The sequence below is a fragment of the Struthio camelus genome, chromosome 21 (genome assembly GCF_040807025.1).
Source record: "Struthio camelus isolate bStrCam1 chromosome 21, bStrCam1.hap1, whole genome shotgun sequence".
Taxonomy (NCBI): Eukaryota; Metazoa; Chordata; class Aves; order Struthioniformes; family Struthionidae; genus Struthio; species Struthio camelus.
In genome coordinates, this window is record NC_090962.1 from 8822680 (window position 1) to 8838838 (window position 16159).

At 73.9% G+C, this 16159-nt stretch overlaps 1 protein-coding gene across 7 annotated transcripts in view; it reads left to right on the forward strand.

Annotated features, from left to right (window-relative positions):
* The window catches only part of HSPG2 (heparan sulfate proteoglycan 2), a 43200-nt gene that overhangs the window by 9002 nt on the left and 18039 nt on the right, over positions 1-16159 (forward strand). For 2 of the 7 annotated variants that reach the window (XM_068916261.1, XM_068916262.1), the window contains exons 1-34: positions 1928-2031; positions 6429-6570; positions 6662-6742; positions 6892-6954; positions 7101-7210; positions 7307-7365; positions 7459-7619; positions 7705-8025; positions 8105-8224; positions 8309-8440; positions 8542-8686; positions 10751-10902; positions 10984-11130; positions 11207-11544; positions 11636-11980; positions 12061-12334; positions 12409-12476; positions 12556-12696; positions 12787-12957; positions 13083-13262; positions 13343-13461; positions 13553-13664; positions 13766-13879; positions 13961-14088; positions 14168-14254; positions 14349-14398; positions 14480-14559; positions 14632-14772; positions 14865-15056; positions 15287-15328; positions 15453-15536; positions 15676-15759; positions 15845-15937; positions 16020-16100. In XM_068916261.1, coding sequence (XP_068772362.1) covers positions 1972-2031; positions 6429-6570; positions 6662-6742; positions 6892-6954; positions 7101-7210; positions 7307-7365; positions 7459-7619; positions 7705-8025; positions 8105-8224; positions 8309-8440; positions 8542-8686; positions 10751-10902; positions 10984-11130; positions 11207-11544; positions 11636-11980; positions 12061-12334; positions 12409-12476; positions 12556-12696; positions 12787-12957; positions 13083-13262; positions 13343-13461; positions 13553-13664; positions 13766-13879; positions 13961-14088; positions 14168-14254; positions 14349-14398; positions 14480-14559; positions 14632-14772; positions 14865-15056; positions 15287-15328; positions 15453-15536; positions 15676-15759; positions 15845-15937; positions 16020-16100 — 4617 coding nt within the window. In that variant the 5' untranslated portion in view covers positions 1928-1971. Of the gene's footprint in view, positions 1-1927; positions 2032-6428; positions 6571-6661; positions 6743-6891; positions 6955-7100; positions 7211-7306; positions 7366-7458; positions 7620-7704; positions 8026-8104; positions 8225-8308; positions 8441-8541; positions 8687-10750; positions 10903-10983; positions 11131-11206; positions 11545-11635; positions 11981-12060; positions 12335-12408; positions 12477-12555; positions 12697-12786; positions 12958-13082; positions 13263-13342; positions 13462-13552; positions 13665-13765; positions 13880-13960; positions 14089-14167; positions 14255-14348; positions 14560-14631; positions 14773-14864; positions 15057-15286; positions 15329-15452; positions 15537-15675; positions 15760-15844; positions 15938-16019; positions 16101-16159 lie in introns of those variants that run through there. The other 5 variants (XM_068916267.1, XM_068916263.1, XM_068916266.1 and 2 more) reach the window with 5 other exon arrangements.

Here is a 16159-nt window from a genome sequence, read left to right on the forward strand (position 1 = left end):
TGGGGGGCCGGGGAGGTGTGGGGGGATCTGGGGGGCGGTGGGCGGATGGGGGGCCGGGGAGGTGTGGGGGGGATCTGGGGGGCGGTGGGCAGACTGGGGGGCCGGGGAGGTGTGGGGGGATCTGGGGGGCGGTGGGCAGATGGGGGGCCGGGGAGGTGTGGGGGGGATCTGGGGGGCGGTGGGCAGACTGGGGGGCCGGGGAGGTGTGGGGGGATCTGGGGGGCGGTGGGCAGATGGGGGGCCGGGGAGGTGGGGGGGGATCTGGGGGGCGGTGGGCAGACTGGGGGGCCGGGGAGGTGTGGGGGGATCTGGGGGGCGGTGGGCGGATGGGGGGCCGGGGAGGTGTGGGGGGATCTGGGGGGCGGTGGGCGGATGGGGGGCCGGGGAGGTGGGGGGGGGGATCTGGGGGGCGGTGGGCAGACTGGGGGGCCGGGGAGGTGTGGGGGGATCTGGGGGGCGGTGGGCAGACTGGGGGGCCGGGGAGGTGTGGGGGGATCTGGGGGGCGGTGGGCAGACTGGGGGGCCGGGGAGGTGTGGGGGGATCTGGGGGGCGGTGGGCAGACTGGGGGGCCGGGGAGGTGGGGGGGGGATCTGGGGGGCGGTGGGCAGACTGGGGGGCCGGGGAGGTGGGGGGGGGGATCTGGGGGGCGGTGGGCGGATGGGGGGCCGGGGAGGTGGGGGGGGGGATCTGGGGGGCGGTGGGCAGACTGGGGGGCCGGGGAGGTGTGGGGGGATCTGGGGGGCGGTGGGCAGACTGGGGGGCCGGGGAGGTGTGGGGGGATCTGGGGGGCGGTGGGCAGACTGGGGGGCCGGGGAGGTGGGGGGGGGATCTGGGGGGCGGTGGGCGGATGGGGGGCCGGGGAGGTGGGGGGGGGGATCTGGGGGGCGGTGGGCAGACTGGGGGGCCGGGGAGGTGTGGGGGGATCTGGGGGGCGGTGGGCAGACTGGGGGGCCGGGGAGGTGTGGGGGGATCTGGGGGGCGGTGGGCAGACTGGGGGGCCGGGGAGGTGTGGGGGGATCTGGGGGGCGGTGGGCGGATGGGGGGCCGGGGAGGTGGGGGGGGGATCTGGGGGGCGGTGGGCGGATGGGGGGCCGGGGAGGTGTGGGGGGATCTGGGGGGCGGTGGGCGGATGGGGGCCCGGGGAGGTGTGGGGGGATCTGGGGGGCAGTGGGCGGATGGGGGGCCGGGGAGGTGTGGGGGGATCTGGGGGGCGGTGGGCAGACTGGGGGGCCGGGGAGGTGTGGGGGGATCTGGGGGGCGGTGGGCGGATGGGGGGCCGGGGAGGTGTGTGGGGGGGGTCTGGGGGGCGGTGGGCAGATGGGGGGCCGGGGAGGTGGGGGGGGGATCTGGGGGGCGGTGGGCGGATGGGGGGCTGGGGAGGTGGGGGGGGGATCTGGGGGGCGGTGGGCAGACTGGGGGGCCGGGGAGGTGTGGGGGGGGATCTGGGGGGCGGTGGGCAGCCGGGGGGCCGGGGAGGTGGGGGGGGTCCCGGGGGCGGCCCCATGGGTCCCACACACACGAATGTGCGGGGCCCCCCCACAGCTCCCCGGGCCCCCTCTACCCCATACACGCCGTGGCACGTTTGTCCCGCGTGCCCTGTATCCCCCCCCAGCGCGTGCTCCCCCACGCGGCGGGTTAGGGGGGCAGCACCCACGCGCTCCCCACGCGCCTCCCCGCGGTCCCGCGCGGTCGCGCCGCCTCAGCACGCGCCCCGCCCTCCCCGGTCCCCCCTCCCCACCGCCACGTGGCCCGCGGGGTGGCAGCGCGCGCCCCGGCCGCGCTCGCCCTCCCCACGCGTGTCCCCCCCCCGCCGCCCGCCCCGCTCTCTCGCCGCCGGTGGCCCCGCCCCGCCCCGCCTCCAGCGGCGCGCGGCCCCGGGGGCGGGGCGGGGCGGGGCGGGGCGGTGGCGGCGGCGGGAGCGGAGCGGAGCGGAGCGGAGCGGGACGGGACGGGACGGGACGGGACGGGCCATGGGGCGGCGGGTGCCCGCCGCGCTCGGCGGCCTCCTGCTGCTCGCCCCCCTGCTCGCCGTGAGTACCGGGGCGGCACCGCGGCACCCTGGGGTCCCCCCCCCACCCCGCCCGCACCTTGTGCCCGGCTCCGGGACACTTGGGGACCCCCCTTTCCCCCGCGGCTCGGGGGCATGTGGGGTCCCGGCCCCATGTCCTGTCACCTCAGGGGTGTGGGGACCCCCGTGGGCCAGGGGGGACGCGGGGTGCTCAGCACCCGGCTGCATCCGCCGAGGGGTGTGGGGACCCCCGTGGGCCAGGGGGGACGTGGGGTGCTCAGCACCCGGCTGCATCCGCCGAGGGGTGTGGGGACCCCCGTGGACCGGGGGGACGCGGGGTGCTCAGCACCCGGCTGCATCCGCCGAGGGGTGTGGGGACCCCCGTGGGCCAGGGGGGACGTGGGGTGCTCAGCACCCGGCTGCATCCGCCGAGGGGTGTGGGGACCCCCGTGGACCGGGGGGACGCGGGGTGCTCAGCACCCGGCTGCATCCGCCGAGGGGTGTGGGGACCCCCGTGGACCGGGGGGACGCCGGGTCCCCAGCACCCTGCCCCATCCCATCCGGGAATCAGGGTCCCCCATGGACGCAGCGGATGTGGGTTTCCATCTCCGTGCCCCATCCCAACAGAGATTTGGGGACCCCGTGGACAGGGGCAGGGAGGGTGTGGGGTCCCCAGCACCCTAGCCCATCTCCGAAGAGGTTTGGGGACCTGCATGGACCGGGGGGGACGTGCGTTCCCCGTGCCCCCGTCCCCTCCCTGGAGGAATTTGGCAACTCCTGCGTGGGAGGGAGGTGGCATCCCCATCGCCCTTCGCTGTCCCGTCAGGCGTTTGGGGTGCCCCCTGCCCGGGTGGTCCTGGGCTCCCCGTCCCCATACCCCATCCCATCGGGGATTCAGGACCGGGACCATACGGGGTGTCGTCCCCCCCCCCCACACCCCCCCCGGCGCCCCGCCGTCTCCCGCCCCGGCTAAATTTAACGGGTGACGGGGCAGCACCCGGCGCGGCGCCCGTAAAAATAGCCCGGCCGAAATACAGCTCCGAGGGGGGAGGGTGCCCCGGCGGGGTCCCCGCACCCCAGGGCGTCAGGGCGAGCTGTGCCCCCCCCTCCCCGGCCGGTGCCTGCGCAGGGGCGGTTTTGGGCCGGGGCCGGGAGTTCGCCCGCGGCCGGCCCCCGAGAACAGAGGCTCTTTTTGCTTCGGGGCCGCGCTGGCAGGGCCGCGTCCCCGTCCCCCCCCCCCCCGCCCCGTCCCGCCTCGCTCCGGGGTCCCACGGCGTCTCCCGGCCGGCCGCTCCGGGGATTCGGGGACAGGGTGCAGGTCCGGCCACGGGGACGTCACCGGCCGGGGATCGCCTTTGACCCGCGGGGTTTTGGGGACGTTTCGGGCGGCCCGCGGCGCCAAGGGTTAAGTGGTGGGGGGGGGGGGAGAGGTCAGGCCAGGAATGTGTGATAAGATCGCCAGGCCTGGGGGGAAGGGGGCCGGCGCACCCCTTGCGCCCTCGCCCGCCCGCGTGCCCCCGCGCCACCCCCTTCGCCCCGTCACTGATTTCTTTCCCAGCCTCGCCGTCACCCATGGCCAAAGAAGGCCTGGCGAGGAGGAGGAGGAGGCGGCGGCGAGCATCGCCGGCCGGCGCCGTGCCAGGACTCCTGGGTCCCCTCCGGCTCTGCCTGCCTGCTGCGGGGTGGTGGCGGCGGGCGGGGGGGGGGGGAAGAAGGGGCACCCCGTCTCCTCCCGGGGCGTCCCCTCGCCCCGAATCGGCTGCTATTTCGGGCCGCCGAGCCGGATCAATGAAGCGGGGCAGGAATGCGCCCGGCGGCCGCGGGGCAGCATCCCTCCGGCGCGGGAACCGGCCCCGGGGCGGCGGGGGAAGGAAACGGGGGGAAGGGGGCGAAAAAGCCAAATTCCTTCCCCCCCCCCTCCTTGCTTTCCACGCGCTGGGAATTTGGATGCTTCCCCCCCCCCCCCGCCCCCCAGCTGTCGGGGCGTCCCGCGGGAAACGGCGGGCCCCGGCGCCGGCAGCTGCGCCCGCGCCTCGCGCCTCCGCAGGAAGCGGCGCGGGAAACACCTTTCGGGACTGGAAACGGCCGCGGCCTTGGGAAACAATAGGGCCGGGGGGTTATTAATAACCACCCCCCGTTCCCCCCCCCACACACACACCCCGTTATCGCCGGGGCTTCGAGCCGACTCCGGCGAAGCCCACGTGGCGCCGGCGGACGTGACAGCGGGGTGGCACCTCCCTCCTCCTCGCCTTCCTCCTCCTGGGCAGCCCCGATTTTCAAAGGGCACGTCGGATTTTTGAGCCGGCGAGTGGAAAAACTGAGGAGCGCCAGCGTCCGGCCAGGCATCCTGCCGCCGCTGCCACGCGCAGGGATTTTCCCCTCTATTCCCCCCCCCCCCGGCGGGGGGGGGGGTTTGCTCTGGAAGGGAGGGGGGAAAGACGGGTCGCTAAAGGGGCTGGGGGGAGCCCGGGCGGCTAGGGTGACTCGGGGGGGGGGGTCCCGCGAGTCGGCAGCCGTTTCCGGTAACCCGAGACGGGTTATTTCCCCCTCGGCCGGCGGGACAGGTGTGCGAGGGCGCCGGCGCCCTTCCTCCCCGGCGCGGCGTGAGGGCTGCCACCGTGGCTGAGCACTGACCCGCTCGGTGCATGGCTGGAGGGCGCACGCCTCCGTTTCCCGAGGCGAAAGCCAGCCTCGGGGCATCCGTGCTGCGTGCCCGCGGGGTGTTTCTACCAGGTGATTTTTGGAGGGGGGGGGTACCGTCTGCTGCCCGTCCCCGCCGGCCTGGCCCGGACCCAGAGAGCCGGGCACGGCGCCGCGCTGGCATTCACCCCCCCACCCCCCCACCCCGCTGCGGCCTCCACCTCGCCCGGGGCGCCGAGGCCGGAGCTTTTCCCACCCATTGTGGCGGGTAAATCCCGAGCAATCCCCCCGCGCCGGCCCCGAGCGCCCGCTCTAATCCGCCCGCGCTTGTTTGCACAGCAAATTGCTGCCCCGACGGATTCCTCCGCGCGGGCGCCGGGGGGCCCCCGGGTGCTCGCAGCCGCCCCCACCCCGGGGCCGCGGGTGCCCGGCACCTGGGGCGCTTGCGGTGGGTGGGCGGCGGGGCGTCCGCGGGTGGTCGCGGGCGCGCGGGGACGCTGGGCGGGCGCGTCGGCGTGAGCGTGCAAGGCAGCGGTTGCGGGTCGGGGCGTGCACGCAGCGGCGTGAGTGCACACGCGTGGCCCCGCATCGGTGCGTGCACGCGGCGACGTGGTCGCACGCGTGCAGCGCTATGTTGGGGCGTGCGCCCAGCGGCGTGAGTGCACACGCGCTCACTGCGTGCACGTAGCATCGTGATCGCACGTGTGCAGCCCCGGGTCGGTGCATGCACGTAGCGGCGTGAGTGCACGTGTGCGGCCCCGCATTGATGCGTGCCCGTAGCGGCATGAATGCACACGCATGGCCCTGCCTCGATGTATGCACGTAGCGGTGTGAATGCACGTATGCAGCCCCGTGTCAGTGCGTGCACATAGTGGTGTGAATGCACGTGTGCAGCCCCGGGTCGGTGCATGCACGTAGCGGTGTGAATGCACGTGTGCAGCCCCGCATTGGTGCGTGCACATAGCGGCGTGAGTGCACACGCATGGCCCCGGGTCGGTGCGTGCACGTAGCAGCGTGACTGCACGTGTGCAGCCCCGTGTCGGTGCATGCACGTAGCGGTGTGAATGCACGTATGCAGCCCCGTGTCAATGCGTGCACATAGTGGTGTGAATGCACGTGTGCAGCCCCGTGTCGGTGCATGCACGTAGCGGTGTGAATGCATGCGCACGGCCCCACGTCGGTGCGTGCACGTAGCGGTGCGAATGCACGTGTGCAGCCCCATGCCGGTGCAGGCACGTAGCGGTGTGAGTGCACACGCGCAGCCCTCATCGCTGCATGCATGTAGCATCGTGATCACATGTGTGCAGCCCCGTGTCGGTGCGTGCACGTAGCGGCGTGAATGCACGTGTGCAGCCCCATGCCGGTGCAGGCACGTAGCGGTGTGAGTGCACGCGCACGGCCCCACGTCGGTGCGTACACGTAGCGGCGTGATCGCAGGCGCGCGGCCCCGCGGCGCCCACGCGCGGCCGTGCGCACCCGGCGCCGCGCCCGCCCGCTCGGCCCGGCCGCGGCCCCAGGGCCGGGGTCGTGCCCGCGGGCAGCTGCGAGCGGCCCCGGGGGGCGCAGGAATGCGGTGGGCGGCCGGCAGCCGGCGGGCCGATGAGCTCATCCCCTCCGCGCCGCCCGCGCCGCCCATGACTCCACCGCGCAATTATGCAGCCCCGGCTCTTGCCAGGAGCCGGCGGCGGGCGCGCGAGGAGCCCCCCCCCCCCCGCCCCGACCCCGGCGCACCGTGCCCGGCCTCACCATCGGCCCCTCGTCCCCCCCCCCCCCCGGCAGGTGGGCCACGGCGCCGCGGGCCGGCACGAGACCTCCTTCCCCGAGGACACCGAGGCGGACCGCCTGGGCGGCCCGCGCGGCCGCCGCTATTACGCCCAGCTCTCCGACGACGAGGACCTGCTGGCCGACGAGGCCTCCGGCGGTACGTCGCCGTGGGCGCAGGGGGACGGCGACCCCCCCCCGGAAAGCTGCTCCGGCGGCCCGGCCGCGGCTCACTTGCGCCCGTTTGGCAGATGGTAGCGGCGAGGACGGCAGCGGCATCGCCTTGGAGACCCCCACGCTGGCCGTGCCGGGCCTCGAGCTGGAGCCCACAGGTAGGAGGACGCGGCGCCCGGGACGCTCGCCCGTCCGGCTGCCGGCGTCGCTGCGCCGCCTCTGTCCTCAATCTCTTCCTCTCTTCTCCGGTCTGGCCTCTCTCCTTCCTCCTCCTCCTCCTCCTCCTCTTCCTGGTGGCGGCGGGCAGCGTCCTCGCCGCCGCCGCCGGCCGGCATGGCGGGGCCCGAGCCCGACGACGACGGCTCGCTGAGTAAGTGCCCGGCGAGCCGGCGCGGGGGGCCGGGTTGGGGAACGCGGCGCCTGTCCGCCCCCCCCCCCAACCACCACCGCCGCTTCGCCAACCCGACGCCGCGCGCGTCTCCCCCCCCCACCCCGCTCCCCTCGCCGTCCCCGCAGTCTATTTCCGGGCGCTGGTGAACTTCACCCGCAGCATCGACTACAGCCCCCGGCTGGAGGACGCCGCCTCCGAGGAGTTTCGGGAGGTCTCCGAGGCCGTGGTGGATACGGTGAGCGCGGGGGGCGGCCGCGCGGGGTAGCGGGGGGCGACGCGGGCCCCCGCTGACGCCGGCACCGGCTGACGCCGCCTCTCTGTCCCCGAGCAGCTGGAGTCGGAGTACTACAAGATCCCCGGCGAGCAGGTGGTCAGCGTGGTCTTCATCAAGTGAGTGCCGGGCCGGCGGCGGTGACGGTGGTGCCGAGCCGGCGGCGGTGACGCCGGGCCGACCGACCGACCGACCGACCCCGCGCCCCGCAGGGAGCTGGGCGGCTCCGTCTTCGTGGAGCTGGACGTGGGCTCGGAGGGCAACGCGGCCGAGGAGCAGATCCGCGAGGTGCTGCGCGCCGTCGTCGCCGGCGGCTCCATCGCCTCCTACGTCACCTCCGAGCAGGGCTTCCAGTTTCGGCGGCTGGGCGCCGGTGAGCGGCTGTGGCAGGGGCGGTGGTTGGGGGGGGGGGGGAGCGGCGGTACCGGCGCTGAACGCCGTCACCCGCCGTGCCGCAGTGAAGCCGCCGGACCGGCGCGCCTGCGACGCCGGCGAGTTCGCCTGCGGCAGCGGCGAGTGCGTGGACGGGGAGTACCGCTGCGACCGCCGGCCCGACTGCCGCGACGCCTCCGACGAGCTGGGTTGCGACGAGCCGGAGGGAGCTGGCCGAACCTCTCCGGCGCCGCCCGCCGCCGCCGCCACCACCGGCCGCCCGGCGAGCAGCGCGCCGCCGTGCCGGCCCGGCGAGGCGGCCTGCGCCAACCGGCAGTGCGTCCCCCGCGACTACCTGTGCGACGGCGAGCGGGACTGCGCCGACGGCAGCGACGAGCTGGGCTGCGGTGAGGCGGCGGCGGAGCGGGGGGGACGGGGCAGGACGGGGGACGGGCGCCGCTGACGCCCGCCCCCCCCCCCCGGCAGGCACGCCGACGCCGTGCGAGCCCAACGAGTTCAAGTGCCGCAACGGGCACTGCGCCCTCAAGCTGTGGCGCTGCGACGGCGACAACGACTGCGGCGACGGCTCCGACGAGAGCGACTGCCGTGAGTGGTGCCCGCGCCCGGCGGCCGCCCCGCGGGAGCACCCCCCTCCCCGGGCTGACGGCGGCGCCCCTCTCGCCCCCGCAGCCACCAAGGCGCCGGGCGACGCCTGCGGGCCCGACCAGTTCACCTGCGTGGCCGGCGGCAGCTGCATCCCCGCCAGCTACCAGTGCGACGAGGAGCCCGACTGCCCCGACCGCTCCGACGAGGTCGGCTGCGGTGAGTGTTGCCGCCGCCGGACCCCGGCCCTCCGCCGCCGGGCCCCCCTCCCCGGTCCCCCCGCCGGCTGACGCGGCGCCCCCCCCCCCCCCCCCCCGCAGTGCCCCCGCAGGTGGTGACGCCGCCGGCCGAGGCGGTGCAGGCGGTGCCGGGCCAGACGGTGCGCTTCACCTGCGCCGCCACCGGCGTGCCCACCCCCATCATCACCTGGCGCCTCAACTGGGGCCACATCCCGGCCAGCCGCAGGTGGGCGGGGCTGGCGGGGGCGGGGCCGCCGCTCGTGGGCGGGGCTTCTGCTTGGGGGGAGGGGCTCAGGGAAAGGTGAGGCTTGCAGGTAGTGGGAGGGGCTTGCACTTGGGGGAGGGGCTTGTGGCAGTGGGAGGGGTTTGGAGGGAAGGGGCTTGCAGGTAGTGGGGGGGGCTTGTGGTGGTGGGAGGGGCTTGCAGGTAGTGGGAGGGGTTTGTGGTGATGGGAGGGGCTTGGAGGAAAGGGTGAGGCTTGCAGGTAGTGGGAGGGGCTTGCACTTGGGGGAGGGGCTTGTGGCAGTGGGAGGGGTTTGGAGGGAAGGGGCTTGCAGGTAGTGAGGGGGGCTTGTGGTGGTGGGAGGGGCTTGCAGGTAGTGGGAGGGGTTTGTGGTGATGGGAGGGGCTTGGAGGGAAGGGTGAGGCTTGCAGGTAGTGGGAGGGGCTTGCACTTGGGGGAGGGGCTTGTGGCAGTGGGAGGGGTTTGGAGGGAAGGGGCTTGCAGGTAGTGGGGGGGCTTGTGGTGGTGGGAGGGGCTTGCAGGTAGTAGGAGGGGTTTGTGGTGATGGGAGGGGCTTGGAGGGAAGGGTGGGGCTTCCAGCTAGTGGGAGGGGCTTGGAGAGAAGGGTAGGGCTTGCAGGTAGTGGGGGGGGCTTGTGGTGGAGGGAGGGGCTTGCAGGTAGTAGGAGGGGTTTGCGGTGATGGGAGGGGCTTGGAGGGAAGGGTGGGGCTTGCAGGTAGTGGGAGGGGCTTGTGGTGGGAGGGGCTTGCAGGTAGTAAGAGGGGTTTGCAGTGATGGGAGGGGCTTGGAGGAAAGGGTGGGGCTTGTGGTGGTAGTGGGAGGGGCTTGTGGTGGTGGGAGGGGCTTGCAGGTAGTAGGAGGGGTTTGTGGTGATGGGAGGGGCTTGGAGGGAAGGGTGAGGCTTGCAGGTAGTGGGAGGGGCTTGCACTTGGGGGAGGGGCTTGTGGCAGTGGGAGGGGTTTGGAGGGAAGGGGCTTGCAGGTAGTGGGGGGGCTTGTGGTGGTGGGAGGGGCTTGCAGGTAGTAGGAGGGGTTTGTGGTGATGGGAGGGGCTTGGAGGGAAGGGTGGGGCTTCCAGCTAGTGGGAGGGGCTTGGAGAGAAGGGTAGGGCTTGCAGGTAGTGGGGGGGCTTGTGGTGGTGGGAGGGGCTTGCAGGTAGTAGGAGGGGTTTGTGGTGATGGGAGGGGCTTGGAGGGAAGGGTGGGGCTTGCAGGTAGTAGGAGGAGCTTGTGCATGCTGGGAGGGGCTTGCAGTGAGGGGAGGGACTTGAGATGGTGGGGGCTTGCAGTAGGAGGGGCTTGCACTTGGGGGAGGGGCTTGTGGCAGTGGGAGGGGCTCAGGGAAAGGTGAGGCTTGCAGGTAGTGGGAGGGGCTTGCAGTGAGGGTGGGGCTTGCAGTGGGAGGGGCTTGAACTTAGGGGAGGGGCTTGTGGCAGTGGGAGGGGCTTGGAGGGAAGGGTGGGGCTTGCAGGTAGTAGGAGGGGCTTGTGCATGCTGGGAGGGGCTTGCAGTGAGGGGAGGGACTTGAGATGGTGGGGGCTTGCAGGTAGTGGGAGGGACTTGCACTTGAAGGGAGAGGCTTGTGTTGGTGGGAGGGGCCTGGAGGGAAAGGTGGGGCTTGCAGGTAGTGGGAGGGGCTTGCAATGAGGGGAGGGACTTTACATTTTGGGAGGGGCTTGCCCTTGGAGGGAGGGGGGGGGGCTTGCAATGATGGGGGTGACTTATGGGGGAGGAGCTTATAGCAGAGAGGCTTGCAGTGGGAGGAGCTTGTGCATGAAGGGGGGCTGTGGTAGGCGGGGCTGGCCATGAGGGGGTGGGGCTTGTGGTGGTAGTGGGAGGGGCTTGGAACAAGGCGTGGGGCTCACAGTGGGAGGGGCTTGTGCACGATGGAGGCAGCAGTGGCAGGGGCTGGTGATGAGGGGGCGGGGCTCACAAGCAAGGGGCTGGCAGTGGGTAGGGCTTTGGGGAGGTGGGCGGGGCTTGCCGCCGCGGGGGCGGAGCCTGCCGCCAGCAGGGCCCCGTCTGAGGGCCGCGAGGCGGCGTGCCAGGGTGTCCATCGTGAGCGAGAAGGGCCGCGGCACGCTGACCATCCGCGACGTCAAGGAGGCCGACCAGGGCGCCTACACCTGCGAGGCCATCAACGCCCGCGGCATGGTCTTCGGCATCCCCGACGGCGTGCTGACCGTCGCGGCCCGCCGCGGTGAGCCCCGCGGTCACCCCAGCCCGGCCTGGCCAGGCCTGGCGCGGCCCGGCCGCCCGCTCACCGCCTCGCCCGCCGCAGGTCCCTGCCCCACCGGCCACTTCCACCTGCCCGCCGCCGGCCGCTGCCTGCCCTGCTTCTGCTTCGGCGTCACCAGCGCCTGCCGGCCCGCCGCCCGCCACCGCCGCCGCCTCCACCTCCGCTTCGACCGCCCCGGCGACTTCAAAGGTGAGCGGCGGCGGCGGGGCGGGCGGGCGAGCCGGCCGGTCGGCGGGGCGGCGCTGAGCCTTCCCCGCGGCGGCAGGCGTGAACGTGACGGCGGCGGGCGCCCCGGCGCTGGCGGCGCCGCAGCTGCGCGTGGACGCGGCGGCCGAGGAGTTCCAGCTGCTCGACCTGTCCCGCCGCTTCCTGGCTCGCGACGCCTTCTGGGCCCTGCCGGCCCCTTTCCTGGGCGACAAGGTGGACGCCTACGGCGGGCAGCTGAGCTACACCGTGCGCTACCGCCTGGCCCGCGGCCCGCCCGAACCCACCCGCCGGCCCGACGTGGTGCTGCTGGGCGCCGGGCGCAGGTTGGCGGCGCGACCCCGCGCCGAGCCCGCCCGGCCCGGCGTCTTCAACCACCGCCGCGTGGCCTTCACCGAGGTGGGTACGGCCGGCGGCGGGGCGGAGGGCGCCCGCCCCTCGGCAGCCCCCGGCCTCGCACCCGCCGCCACGGCCCTCTGCCGCCCCGCAGGACGAGTGGGAGGACGAGACGGGCGCCGCGGTCAGCCGGGAGCAGCTGCTGCTGGTGCTGCAGGACCTGAGGGCCGTGCTGGTGCGGGCGGTGTACGACGGGCGCCAGGCCAGCGCCGGCCTCAGCGCCGTGGCCATGGACGTGAGCGGCGCCGAGCCGGCCGGCCTGGGCCCGGCCGAGGCCGTCGAGGAGTGCAGCTGCCCCGCGGGCTACAGCGGCCTCTCGTGCCAACATTGCGCCGCCGGCTTCGAGCGCGTGCCGCACGGGCCCTACCTGGGCACCTGCTCCGGCTGCCACTGCCACGGCCACGCCAGCGCCTGCGACCCCGTCTTCGGGCACTGCCTGGTGAGCGAGGGGCCGCGGCGGGGGCGACGGGGACGCCCGGCTCCACCGCCGCTGGCTTCAACGCCCCGTCCCCGCCGCAGAACTGCCAGCACAACACAGAGGGTCCCCAATGCGAGAAATGCCGGCCCGGCTTTTTCGGCGACGCCACGCAGGGCACGGCCAGCGCTTGTCGGCCCTGCCCCTGCCCCTACACCGAGGCGGCGCGCCGCTTCTCCGAGTCCTGCTTCCTCGACACAGACGGGCAAGCCACCTGCGACGCCTGCGCCCCCGGCTATGCCGGCCGCCGCTGCGAGAGGTGCGCCCCGGGTTACGAAGGTGACCCCATCCAACCGGGAGGGAAGTGCACCCAGATCGGTGAGTGCCGGCGCGGGGACGGGGACCCGGGGGCGACGGGCACGCGTGCCGCCGCTCACCCCCTCCGCCCCCAGGCCAGGAGATCGTGAAGTGCGACGAGCGCGGGGGCCGGGACGCGGCGGGCGGCACGTGCCGCTGCAAGGTGGGTAGCGCAGCGGCGGCGGCGACGGTGGCGTCCCCCGCCGCCGGCGCGGTTGGCTAGCGTTTGGGGGTCCCCGCAGCCCAACGTGACGGGGCGGCTGTGCAACGAGTGCGCGGTGGGCGCCTTCCACCTGAGCGACGCCAACCCCGACGGCTGCCTCAAGTGCTTCTGCATGGGCGTCTCGCGGCAGTGCGCCAGCTCCTCCTGGCACCGCGACCAGGTACCTGCTGGCGCCGCTGCCACCGCGCGCACCCTCCCTGGCCCCTCTGCCGGCCCCGGCACGTCCCAACCCACCGTCGCTCTCCGGCAGGTCCGCGCCACTGCCGAGACACCCTTCAGCCTGGCCAACCTGGCCAACACGCAGACGGTGAGCGAGGGCGTGCGCTTCGCCGGCCCAGATGAAGTCGTCTTCTCTGATTTCCACGCGCTGCCCCGCGACGTCTACTTCTGGGTGCTGCCGCCACGCTTCACCGGAGACAAGGTGCCAGGGGTGGTGGTGGTGCTGCTGGTGGTGGTGCTGCTGCTGGTGGTAGTGGTGGCGATGGTGGTGGTGGCAGTGCTGGTGAGGTGTCCCCCGGCATGTAGAGGTAACGCCGTGTCACGCAGGTGACGTCCTATGGCGGGGAGCTGCGCTACACCGTCACCCATGTGGCCGCGGCGGGCGCCGGGCCACTGCCGCGCCAGCCCGACGTGCTGCTGCAGGGCAACGGCATCTCCTTGGAGCACTTCGGCGAGGCCAGCCCTGCGCCGGGTGTCCCCATGGCAGTGGCCGTGCCTTTCCGCGAGGTGAGAGCGGCGGGGCTGCCCGGGGCCGGGGCGGGCTGTACCTCCGCTGCCGTCCCCCGGCTGACGCTGCGTCCCGGCAGCGCGCCTGGCGCCGGGCCGATGGGCGCGAGGCCACGCGGGAGCATCTCCTGATGGCGCTGGCCGACGTCGAGGTCCTCATGATCCGCGCGTCCTACTCGGAGAACCCCTCGGAGAGCAGGTAACGGGGCTGGGGAGCGCGGGGGCAGCTGGGCAGGTTGCGGGGCCGGTGGGCAGAGCTGGCACTGCCGGGCCGCTTCGTCTCCTTGCAGGCTCGCCGACGTCCGCATGGACGTGGCCGTGCCCCACGCCACGGGGCTGCGCCAGGCGCTGGAGGTGGAGGACTGCGCCTGCCCTGACGGCTACCGCGGGCCCTCGTGCCAGGTGAGCGCAGGCTCGTCCCCAGGGCGGGTAGGTGGGGGTCCCAACAGGGCTGGTGGGTGACGCCCACCCTTACCGCCCCACCTTGCACTCCCCTCCGGTAGGACTGTGCCGCCGGCTACACCCGCACCTCCAGCGGGCTCTACCTGGGCACCTGCGAGCGCTGCGAGTGCAACGGGCACGCCGACGAGTGCCACCCCGAGACCGGCGTCTGCCAGGTGAGACCCCCCGCCACCACCCCGCCAAGCCCAGCTCCGGCACGGGCCGACGCTCAGCGGCGCCGTCTCTCCCCTTGCCAGAACTGCCGGGACAACACCGAGGGTGCCCAGTGTGACAAGTGCCAAGCGGGCTACTACGGCGACGCCACCCGCAGGACGCCTGGCGACTGCCAGCCTTGTCCCTGCCACGGACCCCCCTCCGCCACCCAGTACGTGGCCCCCAGCTCGGCCCCCAGCCCCTCCGCGGGGCCTGGCGGCCGCTCACCCTCAACCCTCTGCCTTCGCCAGGGAGACCAGGACCTGCTTCGCCGACGCTGACGGGCAGCCCACGTGCAGCGCCTGCGCCCCAGGCTACGCCGGGCGCCTGTGCGAGAGGTGCGGGGCGTCGGGAGAAGCCGGGCGGGTGGCGGGCTTTCCCCGGGGGCGAGCGCGACGCTCATGCCGTCTCTGCCCCGTTTTGCTCGCCCAGGTGCTCTCCCGGCTTCGTGGGGGACCCGCCGCGGGACCAACCGTGCCGAGGTGAGTGCCGGGAGGCCGAGGAGTTGGGGGGCCGGGAAGGGGCTCGCTGCCCACATCTGACCACTCTCCTCCCACGCGCAGAGCCGGGCGAGCGGTGCCAGTGTGACCCGCGCGGCAGCCTCAGCGAGGAGTGTGACGCCACCGGGCTGTGCCGGTGCAAGGTGAGTCCGGCCCCAGCGTGACGCCGTGCCGCTGGCGAGCAACGTGCCTGACGCCCGCCTCGTCCCTCGCAGGCCAACGTGGAGGGTCCCCGCTGCGGCTCCTGCCGCACCAACCACTTCCACCTGAGCACTGACAACCGCGACGGCTGCCTGCCTTGCTTCTGCATGGGCATCGTCCAGCAGTGCTCCTCCTCCTCCTCCTCCCGCGACCTGGTAGGAGACACCCCGCCGCCGCTGCCCTGCCGTTCGCCTGGCCTCGGTCCGCTCGCCCGGCCTCAGTCCGCTCACCCGGCCTCTCCCCGCAGGTCAGGACGCCTTTCGCCCCCGGCTCCTTCCAGGGCTTCGCCCTGGTCAACCGGCAGCACAGCACCCGCGTCTCGACAGGCTTCAGCGTGGAGATGGGTGCTGAAGGCCCCCAGCTCACTTACGGTCGCTTCGGGCAGCTCGGCCAGGAGTCCTACTACTGGCAGCTGCCGCAGCTCTACCAGGGAGACAAGGTAACGCCGCAGCGGTGCCCCTCGCCCAGCTCCCGGCCGGAGCAGCCCCAGCTCTGGCAGCTGGTGCAGGGGCGGCACAGCTGGAAATACTTTCCGCCGTGTGTCAACTGTTTGGCAGGGGCGCCCCGGGCGCGGGGAGGGGTGCTGGCCTCGGCAGTGCGTCCCCTGCTGACCTTGCTGTCTCTCCTCTTCCCTTTTCTCCTCTTTCCTTCTCTCCGCCTGCTCTAAAGCAGAGGGAAACCTATTTTGCCCGGATGCGCCGGGCGCACAAGGTAGCTGGTGCGGGAAACGGGTTGCGACGGCACTGGGCTGAGCCCGTCGGGCCGGGCTGATCCGCCGCGGCGGCCACAGCTGCCGAACCCCCGGGGCTCAAACCGGCCCGTGCCACCCTTGCAGAACGGCTCGGCCCTGGCGGAGGAGCAGCTGCGCAGAGCCTTTGCCGCGGGCAGCGTCGCGGCCAGGCTCGGGCGAGAGGCCGAGGTACTGGCCCGCCACCGTTTTTCCCGCGCCGGCCGTCGCGGCTCCCGCAGCGTGCCCGCGTCTCCGGCGGCCGGGCAGATCCAGCTTCCTTCTGTCTTTCTCTCTTTCCATCTGTCTCTTTGCCTGCTGGCGTGCCCAGCACACTCTGGTCTACAAGGGCTTTCCCCTGCTCCCCGAAAGCGTTTTCTACTGGCAGCTCCCCAGCGCCTTCCTGGGGGACCAGGTAACGGTGCTGTATTCCCTGCATCAGCCTCGCGGGGGCCGTGGGGCAGCCAGCGTCCCCGTCACCCCCCCTTTTGCCTTTGCAGGTGGGCTCCTACGGCGGGCGACTCCGCTACACCTTGGCGTACAGCCCTGGGGGCCGGGGAGCCCCCCTGCCCGACGCAGACGTGCAGATCACGGTAGGGTGCCGGGCCCGGGTGGGCACAGGGCGATGGCGGCCAGATCCCCCCTCTCCGTGACCCTCCTCGCCGTACCCCGCAGGGCAATGATATCACGCTGGTGGCCTACCAACCTGAGCTGCCGCCGCGGGTGCCGCAGGCCTTCGAGATCGTCTTCCGGGAGGTAGGGCCGGGCGGCACACCGTGTCGGCCATCCCCGTCGGCACCATGCCTGTCGCCCGG